Below are 21,188 nucleotides of genomic sequence, written 5' to 3' on the forward strand. Positions count from 1 at the left end.
AAGGCAGTGTCAGTACTTCATCAAAATCCCCAACAATATTTTAATAATAATAAAGCAAATGTTTAATCAATGAATTTTATTGTTTTGTTTCAGAGAAATATCCAGTCAACGCAACGTTGGAAATCTTCGAGCACACAGCAAAAACCCAACGAGAAGTGAAGTAATAATAAAAGCAACAAAGAAAATATGTGAAAAGCACATTAAAATAATAATAAAAAGTTAATCAAATTGTAAAATCTCGCAACATTTAAATATATATCAACGACGACGAAACACAACAAAAACGCCAAATAATCATGGCAGTTACAAAATCAAATAGTAATAATAGTAATAGTTGTAGGCTAAGAATGTCATTAGCAACCACAAGCACATTAGCAACAACAAATGAAAGAACACGAGGAGCAATAAATTTTAAATATAAATATAATGGAAAAGTTGTGATATCATTATTAATTTCATTACTATTATCGTGTTATCAAATCAGCATGGTTTCATGTCTCAATAGTGGCAGTAGTAGTTTAGTGGATTGGAGCCATTCCATCGACTTGGATGAGAATTATCGCGTTTACTGGAGCATCGTTGACCAAGAAATCACGTTTGAGATACAAGTGCGGGCGACAGGTTATGTGGGCTTCGGGTTTTCGCCTGACGGCACCATTTATGCCGCTGACATGGTGATCGGATGGATTGACGGAGGACAACCATATTTCCAGGTATGTAAACAAAAACCTTTTTTTTGGCATCTCTCGATGACACAAAATGGATTTTTAAAAAGGGAACGTGAGGCGTGTCATAAAATTAAACTGTAAATAAATATAGGTCTAAAAACTTTTTAATTGTTATCATTTTACACACTTCCTTAACTTCAAACTCGTAAAGGGAAAATGTTGCACGGGGAATGAGAGAGATCGAGCAAATTCGGTTTAGTAACACCCTTTTTAATACGTTTAATTTCTGGTTTGAATCTTTTACATCTTAATCATTTTTAATATCATCATCATCCCTCGTCGTCGTCGTCGTAGTTCGAATGCCGTTGCTTTTTTTTTTTGTTGTTCCTGTTCCGTTTTGTTCTCTGCACAATCATTCACACTAAATGTGTGTGAAAATATAAATTTAATACCTCGTCTAATATGCACATAAAATATTAAAATGAAATCCCTCACGTAAAGGTTTTCCTTTAGCATTCCGAAAAACGGAGTTTAGAGCGTTAACTCACACTCTGTTCTAAAAATATTAAAAAATAAAAAAAAATTGCCTCTGGTATCTCTTTCAATGCGCGGCTTGTCTATATGAAAGGGTATATTTTTACATATTTTCCGGTTGGCTAGTCTAATGATCATAATTAGTGTTAAACTTTATATCTTGGTTCCTTTGACGTTATACTTTGCCAACCATGCCGCTCGTTATAACTGAATCAATAATTCTCGTAATTTATATTGATGTTTATATTTGGTTAAGAAAAATATCGCTACTGCCTACGGTTTTCATTCAAAGGGGGTACAGTGACACACAAGTAAGCATAACTTGATTTAATTTAATAAGAAAGAAATGTCTCCATTAAAACTTTTGATGAATGACGAAAAAAAAAATGCCATTAAAAGATTATAAGAAGAAAAGTTGAAAAATTTTCTATGAAAAATATTTTAATTTGCCGTCGTTCTTTTTTTTCTGGATGCCTCATTTTGTGTGGCATGCGAGCGAGAGAGAGATGTTTAATGGATACATTTTATAATAAGTCACTTGATGGGATTAAACTTTCTTCTTTCCAATTATGGCATGAATTATACGACAATGGTCGTAGAAACCAACCAAAAAAAGTTTTTCCTTCAAAATTTACATCGTTTTAACGTCGAGTGCATGCACAGAAAGTACGATGTGCGAGAACCAGTGTAATCGCCCTTGCCTTTAGTTAACAACTTAATCGTTATTTAATATAAATATCTATCTCTCTATCGCACATGACGAAAAACGACAACGACCCGATATGATGCGATAATGTTGTACGAAAAGGCACGTAGTAACGCAGGTGTGTGGGATGCAGATTACCGGGGCGAAAGTAAATTCTTTAATATCTGAAAATACATTTTAAATTGAATGAACTGAAATTTAATTTAATTTTATACTTTTTGTTTCATTTTTATTTAAATTTAAAAATAAAACTAATAAAAAAATTAATTTAATTTTTTTTTAAATTAAATAATATTTTAATTAATTTATTTACTATTTTTTTATTTTTTGAAATTAAATAAATATTTATTTTACAAAAATTTAAAATTAATAAAAAATTATATTTTTTTTATTTGAATTAAAATTGAATAATATTAAATTAAAATTATTTAAAAATTTTTATTAATTTTTTTTTCATTCTATTAAAAAATTAAAATTTCTGAAAATATTTAAATTAAAATAATTTATTTAATTTTTTTTATTTAAAAAATTTATTTAATTTTTTAATTAAAGAAAAAAAATAAAAATAATTAATAAAAAAATTTATTATTGAAAAAAATTATAAAAAAGTAATTTTAATTTGATTTTTTTATAAATATAATTATTTATTAATTTAAAAAAATTATTTTAATTCATAATTTTATTTAAAATAATTTTATTTAAATTAAAAAAAATAATTATTTTTAAAAAAATGTTTTATGATTATTTTTGTTTTTCATTTTAATTTTAATTTAACTTAATTTATTTAAATAATTTAATTTATTAATTAATTTATTTAATTAATTAATTTAATTTAATTTATTATTTAATAATTTAATTTATTTTAATTTAACTTAAAATAATTAAAAAATAATTATTTTAAATAAAATATTTTATTTTTTAATTTTTTTTTTATTAAATAAAATTAAAATAATTTAAAAAATCTATGAAATAAAAATCTCTATAAAACTTTTATTAATTAAAATTTAACTTTGTACTCACCTAAATCCATAATCCGATTTTCGCCTCATTCCATCCCTGCTTACAGATAAATATTTTAGTGTTGTATCTGTCTAACTTTGTTCCGTATCTCGATCCTTGTGTGACTGTGCCTGTATAGAAAAATAAATAGTCAGAAATATTCTTGTTTGTAAATAAATTATCTCTAAGCAAATATAGAAAAAGAACTCGATACCGAAAGTAAACGTTAATTAAATATTAATTCCATTCCAACAATTTTCGAGATATTTTTTTATGGAGTTCCAACTCTTTTTTTTTGTTCACTTGATTATTACTTCGCCTCAAAATATTTATAAAAAGGTATAAAAAACGTGTTCAAATACAAAGTTTATTAACACTTTTTATTATCTGGAATATTAGTTCAATGCTTGTCTTTTTTGCCGGCGAGCTTCAAACATTCTTTATTTTGGGAACTCCGACAAAAATGGTGTTAAAAATTATGTTTGCTTAGCTGTAATTACTACAACATCGCCTTATTTAAATAATGTTCCTCCTCTTCTTCGTTAACGAATTAATTGTGTGAGTGCGTGTGAGTCCAGCCACTTCAAAGTCAGTGCTTTCGGTCACCGAACGAACAACACACAATCAGGAAATGGTGGAAATTTATGCACAAGAGGGAGACTTTTTCACGTGAAAAAGAATTTTACCCACTATTTAAGGACGACGTCGACGACGAAAAGAAGAGGAGGAATGGACATTTAAACAAATTTAGCCGCATTAGCGATTTAATGTAGAAAATTACGGCAATGCGTGACATCTCCGACATCTCTCACAGTGTTCGCCTGAATAACAAGGATGAGAGTTGTTCGCAAAAAAGAAACAAGAGAGAGATAATTTTGTTTGGCAAAGGAATTATTTCACGTGTCAGAGAATTAAAGACGACATTTATATAAATAAATTTCGCATAAATTTCATATTTTATTTATATTCTAATTGTGTTAACATTGTCGTGTCGTGTCGTATGTCGCACTCGCGCTCAACTTTTATTATTATTATTATAAATGTACATATTTTGAAAAGTCTCATATTTTTGATGACGACGACGAAGGAAGTACTTCTCTATTGACATATACCTCACGCCATGCCACGCTAAGCTAAATTAAAATGTCGCATACAAATTTACTTTCTTTTGTTTCGTATTTTCTCCTTCTTGGCACTTTCTTCAGAATTAAACGCGAAAAAAAAAATTGCTAGAGAAAAATATAAACGGAGGTATAAAAAAGGATGAAAAGCCAAAAAGAACGCGTTTTTATGTAATAAAAGTAAAAATATATGCTTCATAACAATGAATGGTGTAAAAATCGCGCACGCAATCAAAGCACTCGCTCTCTTGTATTATTTTTAATAACTTAACCAAATTACTATGATTTTGAACATACATTCGCAGGCACACACACGTGATTGCAAGTAATATGTTGTAAGTAAAGCAACACCTCTCAATCTCTCTCTATTTTTACTTTTATTCGTTCTTGAAGCGAAACCAAATTTGCATCACGTGTGGCAGGCGACGCATGAGTTAGGGTGACAGAAAATCGCGACATTTGTCCGTCTGTTCAATCAAAACACTTTTTTTAATTTAATTGTGTGCTTTTGCATGACAAAACGCGGTAATTTTGAATTAAATTAGGAGCTACTTGATGATTGCGAGTTTTTAAATGCAGGGCTGAAAAAAAATTTTAGTTGATTAAATTTTATTTAAATTAAAAAAAAATATTTTTTTTAAATTTTTATAAATTTGAAGCTTAATTTATTTAATTAATTAATTAATAATAAAAAAAATTAATTAATGAATTAAAATAAATAAAAATAATAAATTAATTAATTTTCTAAAAAAATATTTTTTCCACAAAATTCGTTACAAAAATTTATTTTAATTAAAAAAATATTTAATTTTTTAAATATTAATTAAAAAAAATATTTAAAATTAATTTTTAATTTAATAAATTATTTTTTTTATTTTTCAAAACAAAAAATTTTTAATTTTAAAAAATAAAAAAAAAATTAAAATAGGGTTAATAAAAATTTTTTAACTTAAAAAGAATAATTTTTTAAATAATTTTTAATATTTTTTTTTTTTTGAAAATTAAAAAATAATCTTTTGAAAATTCACAAAATAATTAAACTTGATCATATAATTTTCAATCATTTCTGTAGAAAAAATCAGGTCAAATATATTTTTTATTGTCATTGATAAAAAAAATTATTTATTTTATAGCAAAATTTATCTTTTTTTAATTAATTATAAATAATAAAAATTATTTTTTTTGAAAACTTAAAATTTAATGAAATTTAAATTTTGTAAATTTTAAAAATTTTCCAATTTTTAAATTAAAAAAATATTTTAATATTCATTTATTAATTTTCATGTAAAAAATTATTTTTTTCCAATTTTTTTATTTTTTTTAAAGTCATAATTTTTAGTTTTTTTTAAATAATTAAATTTGGAAAATTTTTTAAGCTCAAGTTAAATTTAAATAATTTTTGTTCTACTCAATTAATTACTAAAAAAAATTTTTCATCAAAAAAAATTATTAAAAAGACGCTCACTTAATTGCCTCGCCAATCACGGCACGCAACAAGGCTTTCCCTCGTTTTCTTTTTATGATTCGTGAAAAATAAGTTATAAAAAAATATATAAGTACTTATTTACCAAAGTCGTAATATTATAATACAACATAATAATTCACTTTACGATTAACCATAAATTTACATAATACTCATGTCATAAATTGGTTTTCCATTTTCTTTCCGCAGTTATAGTTGCCATTTATTTATTTTGGCGTGCACATTTCGGGTTGACAATTAAGTCAAAATGAAAGAATTTTATCAACAAAAAATGCGGAACATTCTTTTGCATAAGTTTCGCGCGCGCTCGATGCTTATCTGCGGCGTCTCATTCATTCACTCCCGGGGAAAAACGTTGAAATGAAATAAAATGTAATTACTTTACCGCATATTTTCCCGTGTCGCGCGCGTATTTTCTTGACATTGATTGAAAAAGCGGAATCAATTAAAGTAAAAGCATGAGGAAGAATTTTTGACGCCTGCCTCGATTTTAAGTAATGTTAAGAGACAGATTAACATGGGAATGAAGGGGGAAAAACTTGTGTTGTTGAAAACTTGTAAATGTGACAAAATTAAATTCTTTTGAAGAGCAGAAATTTTATGTTAAACAGGAATTTGAGAAATTTTCTTCGTCGAGTACAAGTGACAAGTGAGGCGTCAACCGCAGGTTTTAATTTTAAAATGCCTCGAAGGGAACGAAAAAACAACCTTGACCAATTATGGCCCTTATCTCGTTCGCTTTTATTGTTATGGTATTTATTATTAGTAGTAGTACGACACAAACTATTTGTTCGCCCTCATTCGTTATTTACGATGTCACTTTCTTTTAAATTGTTTCCGTGTCACCGAAAGGAAGTCACTCACAAAAAGTCAAAAAGACCGTGATAAGACATAAAATTCAATTTGGACAAGAAAGGCCTTGTCGTTGCCGGCGGCAAATGCGATAAACAAAAAAAAAGGCGACGAGAAGAGAATGACGAAAAAATTCACCTAATTAATAGCCCCCCGAAAAAAAATGATTTTTCGAACAATTGAATTTGTTTAGTAGCAGTGTCAGTGTGACACAGCACAAATATTAATTCAAATCAGAGTCCCAAAGCATTTTTTTATGTTTTATTATTTTCTTACTTTTTCTTCCTCTCCTCTAACGACGCTAATATGGAAAAAGAGTAGTGTATTAATGTTTTGTTAATTGACAGTTGACAGACAGATATGCTCCCTTACATTCTTGTCATTTTTGTTTTTTCTACCGTTTTTGTTGTCTCTTGTCCCGGCAACAACAGTCAATGACGAATCAACGGCGAAAATAGAAGAAATATGCCACGAAATCGTTTTGCTTCCTCCGTTTAAAAAATAAAAGGAGTTCACAGAAAATAGGCAGCTACTAAGACAGACAGCTTTACGACTAAATCATGCATACCACTCACACTCCAAGCAAAACGAAAACTTTTCTTCCATGAAACATGTACAAAATTCTATAAATAAAAAATTAAATTTAGTATGACTTAAAATAATCAATACTGATGAAGCAAAATTTAATAATACAAAAGAAAAGGTATATCACTCTGTCTAAATGCCAGTCTCCGTGTAAGCGGAATAGAGGCAGGTAACATTTTATTGTTTGAATATGTATGCCTTGCGTTGCTTCTGCCGAACGAGATAGCAGCGATGTATGGCGTCGTGAAAGGCTTACATGTAATCCGATCGTAGGTATAAAGGACAACTATTTTCTGCACACGTACGCAAAATCCACTTGAAAAGCTTTCGAGCCTTTTTGATTAACATATGAAAAGCGACTGACTTGACTGAAGTGAGTGACTACCATTGCCAGAAAGAGATAGAATGGGATGAGCGATCGCTAAATGAAGTAAAATATAGACAGATGAAGGTTTTGTTGTAACAAGAAATTTTTATAAAAGTCCTTTTTGTTGGATGAAATTAACACAAATTTCGAATTTTAACTTCAATTTTTGTTAAAATACATTTTTTGTGAATTTTTAAATTTGAAATGTGCATTGGGTCGAAAATTTATAATTTTCATTGGGTCAGAATTTCACAAATGTGCATTAGGGCAAATGTTAAAAATTTTAAATTAAGGAAAAATCCAGAATATACATTGGGTCGATAGTATAAAATATGCATTTAGGTGAAATTTAAAATGTGCATTGGGCTAAAAATTAAAAATTTGTATTGGGTCAAAAACTCAAAATGTGTATTGGGTTCAATATTCAAGTTTTAATTTTAACAATTTGCATTAAGAAAAAATTTAAAATATGCATCGGGTTAAAGATTTAAAATTTACATAAACGTTAAATATAAAATGTGCATTGGGTTTAAAAATAAAAACTTAAATTAATTAAATAAAAAAATAATAAATTTTTGGCTTATTAGCTCAAAATGAATTTAATGTCAAGAATATAAAATTTGCATTTGGTCAAAACTTTTGTGAAATTTATGAATTTATTTGAAATTTTTGCCCCAATGCAAATTTTAAAATTTTTTGACCCTATCGACATGTTAGGTTAAAAAAAACAAAAAAATTATTTCAAATTGAAATTTGTTACTTTCGATTCTCTCTGCCTTTGAATTAAATTTTCGCCCAATGCACATTTAAAATTTATAACCTATTGCACATTTTAAATTATTGACCAAAATTAAAATAATTAATTAATTAATAAATAATTGCACATTTTAATTAATTATTTAAAATTATTGATTAAAATTATATTTTAAAACCAAAAAAAAATTAAAAATTAAATTTAATTAAAAAATTTTAAATAGAAAAAAATTATTTAAACAAAAATAAAAGTTTCAAAATAAAATTAAATTAAAAATTTGATTCTTACCAAACAGACGTCAATTCCCGCATAAAACCACATTTTCCCAACCAACTACGGTACAAAAAAAAAAATTTCGCTGAAAAATACAAATATCCGATTTGGGAGCGAGAAAAAATCTACTTACCTTCCTTTTTATGGTATGATAGGGAAAAAAAGTATAATGAATTGGGTTAAATCAAATGACGTGAGTGTGTGTTCATTTCTCGCAACTCGTGTAATAAAGCCTCAAAAAAAGCATTACAAAAGTTTGATATTGCCTCTGCCTAAAAAATAAGATATATTGCCGTAACATACTCATTAAGTCGTTTTTTCTGCGTTCCTCGAGGATGAAGAGGTGATACGAGATAGAGCGAGAGCGAAAAAAAAATAACAATTCATAGCTAACATAGCCAAAAATTCTCATTATCTCATCTTTGTGCCTGCTCTACGTTCACCTCTCCGTTCGTCGTGAATGCGTTCGTTATATTTTCTATTTAATTAATTTTTGGGAAAAAGTAAGCGTTTGAACATGTGTAGTCATTACCGAACTGCTTTTTTCCCTAACATCTTTTCCGTTTTCTTCACATGTTTAATTAGATTTTTCCACTTAGACATACGACGACGATAGACAAAACCATGCAATAATTTTTTGTGTCGGCGAAAAAAAAAAGATGGGAAATTTTCATTATTCTTTGTAGAAAAAGAAAAAAAAAAGTATCACAACAGAGAACTTCTAGTCACGCAACGCCAATCTTTAATAGAACGTATGGAGCTCGTCTTTGTTTTGTTTTGTCAAAACACCTATAATTAAACATGCAGACATCAATCCAATTTTTCTTGTGCCAATCTTCGTTGTCCTCCCTCGTGCCCATGATTTTTGCGTTATCAATTCGTCCTTTTTTCCTTTCCATTTTTATTATTATCATTATTTTTGCTCGGATACTTCGGTTTTTTTTTGTGTTCTGTGGTCGTGAGGAACAAAACCAATGACATTATTTTTGCCATGTTACATAAATATTTGAACAGGGTTGGTTTGAAGAAGAATGAAGATAGTTGTAACCGCTCGTAAATTGTGTTCCGAGGCCGCAAGGTAGAATGACACTTTTCTTATCTAATTTACCGATTTTGAAGCGAAATTTATTTAATCGAAAAGTTGTTTGAATTAGCAAAGAAAAATTTAATAAAATTGCTTTCAGACATTAAAATAGGATTAAAAATGTCATCTTCGAAGAAAAAAAAATAATAAAATTTTCTGCAATTATCGAGATTCAAGAATTTCTCTTCAAATTAAGTTTCTAACGGGTTTCAAGCATAACGCAGTTGAAGCAATTGAATAAGAAAAATGAAGATGATGGCAATGGATGGCTCGCTAGTGAGCAGCACAAACCCATAATTTACCTACTTTCAATAAATCATGCGATTTTCTTCGTCTTTCTTCTTTCTGAACCGTACACAGTACACAACAAAAACAAGAAAATATAATCTTAACATACTTAGAGAGAGAGTACAGAACAGAGTCTCATCATCATTTTATATTATTTATAAACATATGAGGAGTTTCACATTTTTGTTATTTGCAATATTCCATAAACAAAGTAGATAGTTGTGTTTTCGAACACAGCAGAAGAGAGTAAGAGAGAGTAAGAAGACGACGTCGACATACATAGCGCTTTATAGGTAATGTAATCAATTATAATTTTAAATGCAATCTTCAAATTGAACATTCTTAGGCTCTTTGGCATGTATCGTTTTGCTGTCTCCGATGTGTACATGTGAAAGGCAGGCAAGCAAAAAAAAATAATAAAAACGACTTAAATGAACCTGAAAATAACCAGTTTTTAATCTCTTTGTAAAATGCATCATTCGATTGCCATTTATTTTTATTATTAATATTTGTAAGTACTGTTAGAGGAGTTATTTGCACTTCGTCTTCTTCTCATGCATAGGACAACGGTGCACAGTAGGCCCGAATTTTGTACGTAAAATATTTTTCTTTTGAGAATTTCTACAAAAAAAATAAAAAATAATAATAAACATTAAATAAATTTCTATTTATTGAAAATATTTTAAATTTCATAAATTTTCAAATTATTGAAAAATGAAAATTTTAAATTGAATTCTTTTTTCTATTAATTTAAATAAATTAATAAAAATTTAAATTTTATAAAAATAATGCATGAATATTTAATTAAATTAATTTTTAAATTGAATTCTTTAAAAAATAATAATTAAAAAAATATTTTTAAAAATAATTTTTTTGAGATTTTGTATATTTTTGTTCACAAATTCTGAAAACTTATTAATTTTTTGATGATTATAAATTTAATTAATTAATATTTCTTCAAAAAATTCAATTTTTTTTATTAAAATATAAAAAATGTAAGAAAATCAATAATTATAATAAAAACAATAAAAATTTAAAAATTAAAGTTAAAAATAATAAATAAAATAAATAAATTTTATTTAATTTAATATCATTTTTAAAATAATTAATTTTATAAATTTATGATCAAAAATATGTAAAATCTTAAAAAAAATTATTTAAAAAATATTTTTTTTATTTATTATTTTGTAAAGAATTAATTGTAAAAATTAATCAAATTAAATATTAATTAATTATTTTTATTTAATTTAAATTTCATTTATTTATTTTAATTAATAGATTAAAGAATTCAATTAAAAATTTTCATTTTTCAATCGAATTTCGAATATTTTTTCATAAAAAAATTGAAAAATGTAAGAAACAATAATTTTGATATTTTTTTAAATTAAAATGAAATTTTTATAAAATGGTTTTTTTTTTATTAAAAATTAAAAATCTCCTACTACTTAAAAACTTTCTTAAAAATTTAATAAAAAAATATAAAAGATGAAATTAAAAAAAATCAACTTTTTTTCTTATCAGACTCAATAGAAAAATTAAAATTAAATAACTCAGAGTCTATTAAAAAATTAAATATTATAGCACCAAAGCTGTTTTTTAAAAATAAATAAAATTTTTGCTTGATTCAGAACAATTGACATAAATTTAAAATTTTTGAGTTTTTGATAATTTTTTAAAATTTTTGTACACCGTGCAATGCGTCGTCAACAGCTACAACGACGACGACGACTTCAATTAATGCGCGCTGCTTCCACACGACATGACACAACACACAGATGACGAACATTAATGTAAGCAAAAAGACATGAAATGTACATAAGTTCATTATCGCACTAAGTGTTCTGTTCCTCTTCTCCGTTCCTCTTACCTTTCAACTTTTTGTTTATTTTTTATAATTATTTTTTCTCTTAACGACACACTCACTTACTCGTTGGTTCATTACATCTCTTCACATGGTTTGCGATAGAGACCTGGGAGAAGGCATCGCTCGTCGAAACGCTAAAAGATAAAGAAAAATAATAAAATAAAGAATATAAAATGTGTGTACGTTTGTTTTTAATTAATTCCTTTAAGAACAAATATTTTCGTTATTTTTTTCCTTCCTTTCTTTCTCATTTTTTCTGCCTTGCTGCTCATTGATGTGTGTATGATCGGCTTTGACTTTTGTACACATTTTATTCTCGAAAAGTCTTTCTTTGCTTTTTTCTCTGTGCCTTCAACAAAAGTCATACATGTCGTCGTCGTCGTTCAGCTGCTCAGTGCCCTGGCAGGTAATTGAAAGTTAAAGTAATTTTAATTCGTTGAGTCATTGAAACTCATTGCTGTACGACGAACGGCGAACCGAGATGAAAATCATGTTATCTCCGTACCTTTCGCCTTGTGATTCTCACTTCGTCTTCTTCGTTTTCTTCGCTTTTCATAGAATATGTCTTTTTATTATTATTATCGGTTAAGACACTGATGCCTCCGCGCATATAAGCACCATTGTTCCCTCCTCGCGTCGTCTTCGTCTTCTATCATTATTTTATGTGTATTATCGTCGCTAGGCCATCGCCAGCATTGGAAATGTATCCGGTTACGAACAAAAAATGAGGTTTCGTTGATTTTTGTCGCGCTCGAAGTCACTCATGCTTAATAATGTTTGACATCAGTCACGTAGGGAATGGCAGAAAAAGCAGAAAAAAAGCACACAAAAAATGACAATCAACCAAATTTATGTCAATTTGGTTCTCGTGGCGTTTTGTGAATCTCTAAGCAGTTTGGATTTCATTTGATTGCTTTTTTTCATCAGTCAGATTTTCATGAAACGCCCTTGTTTTTTGGCTTTAAGTTGTCTGGCAACTCCCCCCATTAATATTGCAGACCGTGTGAAACTTTTTGCAATTCGCACGTCCTTCGAGCTTTCTTACAATCACTCACACATAAAATATAAGATATATAAAATTCCAATAACTAAAATTCTTCTAGTATAATCAAAATTCTTTAAAAATTATCTGACATTCTTTTTTAAAAGTAAACCTTATCTTTTGTTTGACTTTGTGTCTCTGCTTGGGATGCGGGAAATGTAAATAAAAAATATTTTTTTTTATTCTTCTGATTTTTGTTTGATATTTAATTTAAAAAAACATTTTCAAAAATAAAAAAAAAAATAAATAAAAAATGTTAAAATAATTTAAAAAAAAAATAATAAAAAATGTAGAAGAATATTTTAAAAAAAATATTGATCAATAAATTTAATTTTTAAAATTTATTTAATTTAATTGTTAAATTTTTAGAATTTAATTTTTAAATTGAACAATTTTTTTTTTCATTTAAAAATAAAATATTTTTTAAATAATTTTTATTTTTTTTTTAAATCAATTTCTAAATTTAAACGCATTTTTTTATTTAAAAAAAATAATTCCTTTAATAAAGGAATTGTTAAAATTTTTTTCAAAATTTTTATTTATTTTTTTTTTAATTTTGAAAAAAAAAATTAATTTTCCAAAATTTTTATTTATTTTTTTTTTAATTTTGGAAAATGTTTTAATTTTCCAAAATTTTTTAAAATTTTAAAAAAATATTTTTTTTAATAAATTTATTTCAAAAATATTTTTTAAATTTTAATTTATTTTTTTTTTTTAATTTTAAAAAAAATGTTTTAATTTTTTACAAATCATCAAGGAATAAAAAAAATGAAAAACTTACAATTCCCGCACTTTCTTGCGCGACTCTGTGGAATACACTGCTGATTATTTTGATCGAATCGGTGTGTTTTTTTGTTTAATTTACTACCGACCAACTCAAATTTAGCTGCATTTTTCGCTGTGTTCGCTTTCGCATCGCAGCCCATACCTCGCTTACACTTTGTGATAATATGTAATTATCATGAGATTCCAAACAAAAATACACAACGCGGCAAACCGAGCAACAACAACTGCAAATAATACGAAAAAAAATGCATTTCATTTGAACTAGGTAGCCTTTTAAATTTTTTCAATTATCTCGTGTTCTCTGGTGATTCTTTTGTAGTTATGTTAACAACGTAGAATAATATATTCCATGCCATGCCAGCAACACAACACACAGAGCAACACAACATTCATAAATTAATCGACTATTCTTTTGTATTATTTTTATGATTTTGTTAATAATAATAAAAAAGGAACGAAAAAAAAAATGTTGATACATTCATGGGCGGATTTACTTCATTTTTTTGTTCTCTCTTCACCCGTCGCTCGTCTCATGATGATGTCTGGCTTTGCTCATATATTTGTATGACAAGGCCTTTTTGTTTTAAAAGTATCGAACTTTTGAGGCTTACTAAATTTTTAATAATACAACGCGAGTTTACAAAAATGGGCGTCACATAAAATTCTTTCAAAAATACTTTTTTCTTGAAATTAACGAACAAGTTAAAATTACAAAAAAAAGTCGCGCTTTGATTACCTTTCATAACCATCAAACATCATCATGTACCTTAAATGCTCACAAACTTACATGACTCTAAAAAATTATTAATAATAATGATTTGTTCTTCTCCCTTTTTTTTCTTGCTTCATTTATTTTACACATTCTTCAAGTAAATATGAGAGGAGTGCAAAAGTCGTGAATCATTTTTTTTTCTTCTTCGCCTTCGTCTTCTTAAGAATTAGTAATTAAAATCCATTACGAAGCAGTAATTAATCATCAACTCTTTTTTTTCGTTTTATTTCATTCTAGGATCGTCATATTAAGAAGCATGGTGATGGCGAGCCTGTCGTTGACCCGTCGCAAGACTACATCCTGCTGGCTGGTTATGGCAATACCACTCACACCGTTTTCCGCTTCAAGAGGAAACTCGACACATGTGACTCGAGTCATGACATTCCAATAACGGTAAGTTTTTGATAATAATAATTATTTTTCCGCAAAAAAATACTTTTGAGCTCTTTTATGGAGGACAGGGATTAAAAATTACAAAAAATTAAAATTTATTTACACAAACTTTTGATATGTGAAAAACAAAATGTTCTTGTATAATGATAAAAATTATTATTTATAATTAAAAAAAAATAATAATAATTTTTTTTTCTTCAAATATTTTGTATTTTTAAAATTATTTTAATTAAATTATTAATGAATTTAATTTAATTTAATATTTTTTTTTAATTTTTTTAAAAATTATTTTAAATTCAATCTTCTAATATGGTTGAAAATTTTTCTGAAAAATTTTAAAAAAAAATTTCACATTAAAAAATTTTTTTTAAAAAAATTTTTTCATTAAAAAATTTAAAAAAAAAAATAATTTAATAAAATGATAAATTATAAAAAATGACAAAAATTTATAAAATATTTTTTTTATTTTGATTTTTAGTTTCAAATATAAATTTGACTAAAAAAATAATATAAATAAAATTGGAAACGTTGAAAAAAAATTTTTTTCAATTTTTAATAAATTTCACATTAAAAAATCTTTTAAATTAAAAAAAAAAATTCTTAAATACGAAATTAATGAAAAATAAATTTAATAATGATAAATATAAATAAAAAAAATATTATCTTAATTTTGTACAATTTTTTGATAAATTTTGCTTAAAAAATTAAAAATAATTTTGATAATTTTTTGAAATAAAGAAATGTGAAATTCTTGCGATTTTCAATATTTTTAAGAACTTGAATAGAAAGTTAAAATTTTTTTTTTGATATAACAAATCATTAAATTTTCTAAAGATTTTTTCCTCTAATTAATACATTTAAAAAATAGTAAAAAAAATTTTTTTGGTTAAAATTTAGTTAAAACTCCCAAAATATATCATAAAACTTAATTTTAAATTATTAAGGATTTTATCTAAATTTTTTAAAATTATTATTATTTTTTATTTATAAATTTTCATTGATTTAAAAATATTTATTTAATTTCTTTTTTCGAATAATATTTTTAATATCCCTGACGGACAAGCAAAAACACAAAATAAAATGGAATTTGAATGAAGTCACCCATGAATACAAAGCAAAAAGAGAGTTATTACTGAAAAATATGAAAAAATGATGGAAAACGCACACAAGCAAACAAAGAAGATATTGCCTTTGCTTGTTGAGGACGATGATAAAAAAACTGGCTCAAATTACATTTTGCTTTTATCTCTTGAATCATCATCATCAACAACGTCGTCGTTGTCACAGAGCGAGAGAGGATATCTTTGTTCGGAACAAGCTGTGCATCGCTTTTTTTTTTGTGAAAAGTCATCCATCTTCCATCCATCGCCTCCATGTAAAGCTGTGTATGCATATCAAATATTTTCTCACACACACACAGCAGCACAGCAGCCAAGTAGCGCAAATTCACGTCAGTGATTTTAAAGAGGACACTTGCTTTGTGTCTGAATCAGATCTGACGACATACCTTACAAAAGATTATTATCAAATGCGTAAATACCTTATGAATAGCACATTTAAGTGGCACCTCTATGAATATATATGAAGTATTTTACTAATTCTGTGTGATGTATTGTTTTAACGTTCTTTGATCTTTTTCTCCTCGGCGCTTTGTGTGTGACGGAGGGGCCCTTGATGCTGCTGCTGCATGGCCCATAAATAGGGGATTTTTCAATTATGCACTGTTTTCATTATGCATTCCTTAACACTTTCGTGAAATACTGCAGTCGCAGCAGAAGCAAAAAAAAAGTTGTAATTACGAACAAGTACCTGTTCTCGAAATTTTTCTTCCTTCTTTTGATGTGACGAGGCAAATAGTAAGATGAGGATGAAAAAAATTATGTAACAAATAAGCTTTTAAAGTCGAGAGCGTTGACGAACATTGACACAAAAAAAAACGAGATGAAACACTTGTACCCTTGTGTATGCATGTTTTGTCGCTTTTGCATGTACTTTGTTCAACTTTTATTCATTACAAATTATTTTTTGTACTGAAACACACAGACAAACGCGTTCCCAAAGTGGAATTGCAGTTTTTTGATGTTTTTGCAAATTGCGAATGAAAAAAGTCATTGTACCGACAGATCAAAAGGGAGAAAAAAATAACGAGTGACGACTGAAAATTACTTTATTGGCGTCTATTTTGCACTCGTTTAATTTAATTAAAATTTGTTTGTAATTAATTGTAACCAAAAATGAGGGATTATTTTTTGCCAATGCTTTCTTGCTGCATCGACCGTGCCATTTTTGTACTTTAATTCACACAGTGGTTGGAAAAACAAAACAGAGACGAAGCAAAACAGAGGAAACAAAAACTTTAGGCCACAAAACAATACAATAAATAAACAAATAACACGAAACAATGGGGAGGAAAGTTGCTTGAAATTTATCTGAAAGCGTGTTCCTCTGTTCAAGCTTAATGGACGTCGTCGTCGTCGTTGGCAGCAGTAGCAGCAGAGAGTGACGACTAAAAGACCCTGTTGTGTTTAAAGCATGAATGTGCGTGAAATTATTTATAAAAAAAAAGTTTTTATCGGGTTTACACTGATTCAAAAAAGATACGATTGTTCTACTTTTACACTCAAACTCAACTCGAGCAGAATGTAAAATAATGTAGATTGTTGGAATAGAAGAGAATAGAGACATAAAGTCAATGGCGCCTTTGACAATGTTTTTTCGTTTGATCGTTTCAAAAAAAAATCTCTCTTTTATTCCTTTTGAAATGCGCTCAAATCCGATGTCCTTCAAAAAAGCTTCAAAAAAAGTTGTTTGTACAGTAGTTGTAATTATTTTAATTGCTCTTCCATGTTTTTCACTGTTTTTAATTTTTTTTTTGTATTTTCAGAACAACACCATGAAAATCCTGTTCATGTATCATAATCTTAAGCCGCAGCGAGGCTCCATCACACCGGGGAGCCTTCCCTCACCTTCGGAGGCCTTCAAACATGTGATTCCCGTATTTCTTACGCAACGATCTATCAACTCGTCGACAATTCGGAACCAAAAGCATCTCGAGTTCATGGATTTGAAGAACGAAGACGCTCAGTTGCCGTATCTGGATGAGACAGTACATTGGTGTAAAATGTTCAAGCTGTCACAATTTTCAAAGAAAAATCATATTGTTCGGGTATGTTTTGTGTTATGTCGTATTTTCCACTCTTCACAGTATTTTTCTCTTACATAGTTGTTGTTGTTGTTTATTATTGTTGCTAAACTGTAGTTGACAAGAACGACGTTAAATTATTATTTTATATACCTAACATGTTTGTTTTTCCTCTTTTTCCTCTCACATCTCACACACACAGTACGAGCCAGTTTTTGATTCCCCTTCCAGTAAAATGTATCTGAACCACATTCTTCTTTACGAGTGTCATGGTTCCTCGCCGGAAATGGAAATAATGTCTCGTGAATATGGGAAAATGTGTCCGCAACCGAGTGTGGCTAGGCCATTTGGATGCAATAACATCGTTGCAACATGGGTGCGCGGCTCCGACGTAAGTACCCAACTGCCTATTCAATTCGCAAAATAAATAAATAATAACGAAAATTTAATTTATAGGGTTTTGCATTTCCTGAAGCTGCCGGTTATCCATTAGACTCGAATCATGCTCGATTCTACCTGATGGTGACACAATACGCAAATCTAATGAGCGATTTTAGTGCGTTGCATAACGACGGTATGGTTGACAATTCAGGGCTTCGCATTTATTACACGCCCAAATTGCGACAACACGATGCTGGTGTGCTCTCCATTGGCATGCAACCCAATTGGCGACATATTATCCCGCCAGGACAGGATTCAGTTGTGTCGGAGGGTCACTGTGTTGAAGAATGCACAAAACGAGCGTTTCCGAAGCAAGGCATCAATATTTTTGCTACCATGATGCGCACACATTTGATCGGGAAACAAGTGAAATTGAGACATGTAAGTTTTTTTTATTAAAAAATTTTTTTTTGAAACTTACCTTTTAATTTTTTTTTTAGATTCGTGGGCGTGAAGAACTTCTTCCGATTGCGTCGGATGCAAACACAGACTCACGTTATCAAGAATTCCGTTTGTTGGAGAATCCCATAAAATCCTATCCCGGCGATCGGTTGATCGCGGAGTGCATTTATGATACGACACGACGTTCGACATTGACGCTCGGAGGAGTGTCGACACGCGAGGAAACGTGCCTCGTGTTTACCATGTACTATCCGAGACAGAAGGAATTGTCGACATGTCATTCACTTCCAAGTCTACCGACAGTTTTGCATTCCTTGGGGATTGAGGAGTTGGCTGTGTAAGTAGAAATTTTTTTCTTTGTGGCGAATGAATTTTATATTTTCATTTTTTTTTGTCCCATTTGAATTTTCATTTAATTTTTGGGGGAATTTTTTTTTAATTAATTTAAAAAAAAAAATAATCAATTAATTATAATTAAATAATTTAATTTTATATAATTAATTAATTTTAAATTATAAAATGGACCTCCCATACAAATGATACCTCTTATTATAGATCCTTTATATTTAGTCAATGAGGGGTTTGTTATTCGGTTTACAACGCCTTTCCCTTTTTTACTTATTTTGCTTCATTTAGGTCCCATTTGTGGAATCGAAAAATGCACAAAAAATTTTTTTTCAAAATTATTTAAAAAATTTTTAAAATTATTTAAAAAATTTAAAAAACCTCTTAACCCAAGGCGGTCAAAAAATTTTCTTTCATTTTTTTAGTTTTTAGAAAAAATTATAATTAATTATATATAAAAAAATAATTATAATTTTATAATTAATAAATAATAATTTTCAAAAAAACATATAATAATTAATTGAAAACTTTAAAAAAAAATTAATTATTATAAAAAAATTTTTTAATTTTCAACTTAAAATTTAAATAAAAAAAATAGGGCCTTGTGTTAACAAAGTCGAAAAAATTTTTATTTGAAAACAAAAATTAATTATTTTTTTTTCAGTATTCATAATGATAAAAAACTAAAAAATCATTATTTTAAAAAATTTTAAACGGAAAATGTCAAAAATGTTCAAATTTTATATTTATTTAATTTTTTCCCCATTTTTATTTATTTATTTATTTTTTTAATATATTTTTTTTTGAAATACTTTTTTTTTTTATTTAAAAAATAAATAAATAAAAAATTAGAGAAAAAATCTTTGACAAAAAAATGAAAATATATTTTTTTTTCTTTAATAAATTTGAAGAAATTAATTTTAATATTTTTTTTAAATTTTTTTTAGCGGATCAAATCCCGTCCAAATCGCTCTCCCGCAAAAGCTAGCTGGCATGTCGTTAGAAACGCGACTTACAACTTACGATTGGGACACGAATTTCGAAATGTTCCAACGTGTCACGCGAATGGGATCATTTAAGCCCATGTGTATGAATGCCAAGGGCGCAGAGTTACCGGTAAGTTATACATTTAATTTTTTTTAATGACAAAAAATTTTAAATTTTATTTTTTCTTTAATTTTCAGGGCACCCGTGAACTCGAAAGTTTTAGTCCAAACATCTCGAAAACATGGCGACTCCCGCCAACATGTAGTTTTAAGTACTATGGCAGCAATAATAAAATCCACAGTATGTATAATAATCGCAATAGATACGTGACAGAGCCAGAAAGTAATCTGGATGCCACGAGTTTTATGAATGAAGAGTCTGATATATTAGCGGCGGAGGATGAAGGTAATGATATCATCCAGATCGCTGCACGAAGCAAAACATCGCGTAGTTTTGATGCCACATTAACAAATAACTGTGTTAGATTAACTTTTAATAATAGCAACTTAGTCTTAGCAATGATTGTTAGCATTTTCTATTATTACATTGTTACGAGGCGACGAATTTTGTGCTGAGCCATTGGCGTCAATGTCGTCCCAAAAACCACCAGTTATTATTATTATCTTTATTATCATTGAGAGATGGATTAAAAAAAAACAATACAGTGTTATTAGGAATTAATGAAATAAATGTAAATAGTCATAAAATTAATATAAAAACAGAATCCTAGTCAAAAAATATTATATTATTATTATTATTATATACACGAGAAAGTTTTAGAAGAAAAAGAATTGACATTTAGATGATAATGAATAAAATAAAAATATATGTAGACTTGTAGCGAATAGCAAAAGGATAAAACATAGCATTAATAGAAAAAAAGACTTGAAAAAACTCTATAAGAAAAGAACAATTTCCAATAAATAAGCAAGAGTAGAGCGGTTTCGTAAAACATAAAAATATCAATCATGCAAGTAATATTTAAAAAAAAAAATACAAAAAATAATCACATAAAAAAAAGTAGAAATAATCAAAAATGATATACCAAGAAATAAATAATGTTGTGGTAGATAAAAGGAGCTTTTCATCAATGAACTGTGTTCTCATCAAAAAAATAATAAATATTTTAAAAACGAATTGTTATTAACTCTAACAGTTGTATATTAGCATAAAACACATAAAAAAGAGTAAATAATTAAAAAAAATACTCAAAGTCCCTAAAAAATATTTTTTAAAAAATCAATAACAGGCCAGTCGATTTTTTAAAACATTTATTATTATTTAATATTATTATTTTACC

The 21,188-nt window shown here is 27.5% G+C and overlaps 1 protein-coding gene across 1 annotated transcript; it reads left to right on the forward strand.

Annotated features, from left to right (window-relative positions):
- Positions 1 to 267: 267 nt before the first annotated feature.
- On the forward strand, positions 268 to 20,629 carry LOC134835698 (MOXD1 homolog 2). The gene is made up of 8 exons (XM_063850625.1): positions 268 to 713; positions 14,416 to 14,571; positions 17,456 to 17,737; positions 17,916 to 18,104; positions 18,170 to 18,535; positions 18,595 to 18,893; positions 19,849 to 20,017; positions 20,086 to 20,629. Exons 1-8 carry the CDS (start codon positions 297 to 299, stop codon positions 20,461 to 20,463), a joined length of 2,256 nt encoding a protein of 751 aa, XP_063706695.1. The 5' UTR covers positions 268 to 296; the 3' UTR covers positions 20,464 to 20,629.
- The last annotated feature ends 559 nt before the right edge of the window (positions 20,630 to 21,188 follow it).

The sequence above is a fragment of the Culicoides brevitarsis genome, chromosome 1 (genome assembly GCF_036172545.1).
Source record: "Culicoides brevitarsis isolate CSIRO-B50_1 chromosome 1, AGI_CSIRO_Cbre_v1, whole genome shotgun sequence".
Lineage (NCBI taxonomy): Eukaryota > Metazoa > Arthropoda > Insecta > Diptera > Ceratopogonidae > Culicoides > Culicoides brevitarsis.

Excerpts from the sequence above, each read along its gene's own strand:
- LOC134835698 (XM_063850625.1), top strand. The coding sequence starts at position 297 with ATGGCAGTTACAAAATCAAATAGTAATAATAGTAATAGTTGTAGGCTA. Across the intron at positions 18,894-19,848 it reads GGGATTGAGGAGTTGGCTGT|CGGATCAAATCCCGTCCAAA; the intron begins GTAAGTAGAAAT and ends AATTTTTTTTAG. Across the intron at positions 20,018-20,085 it reads CCAAGGGCGCAGAGTTACCG|GGCACCCGTGAACTCGAAAG; the intron begins GTAAGTTATACA and ends TTTAATTTTCAG.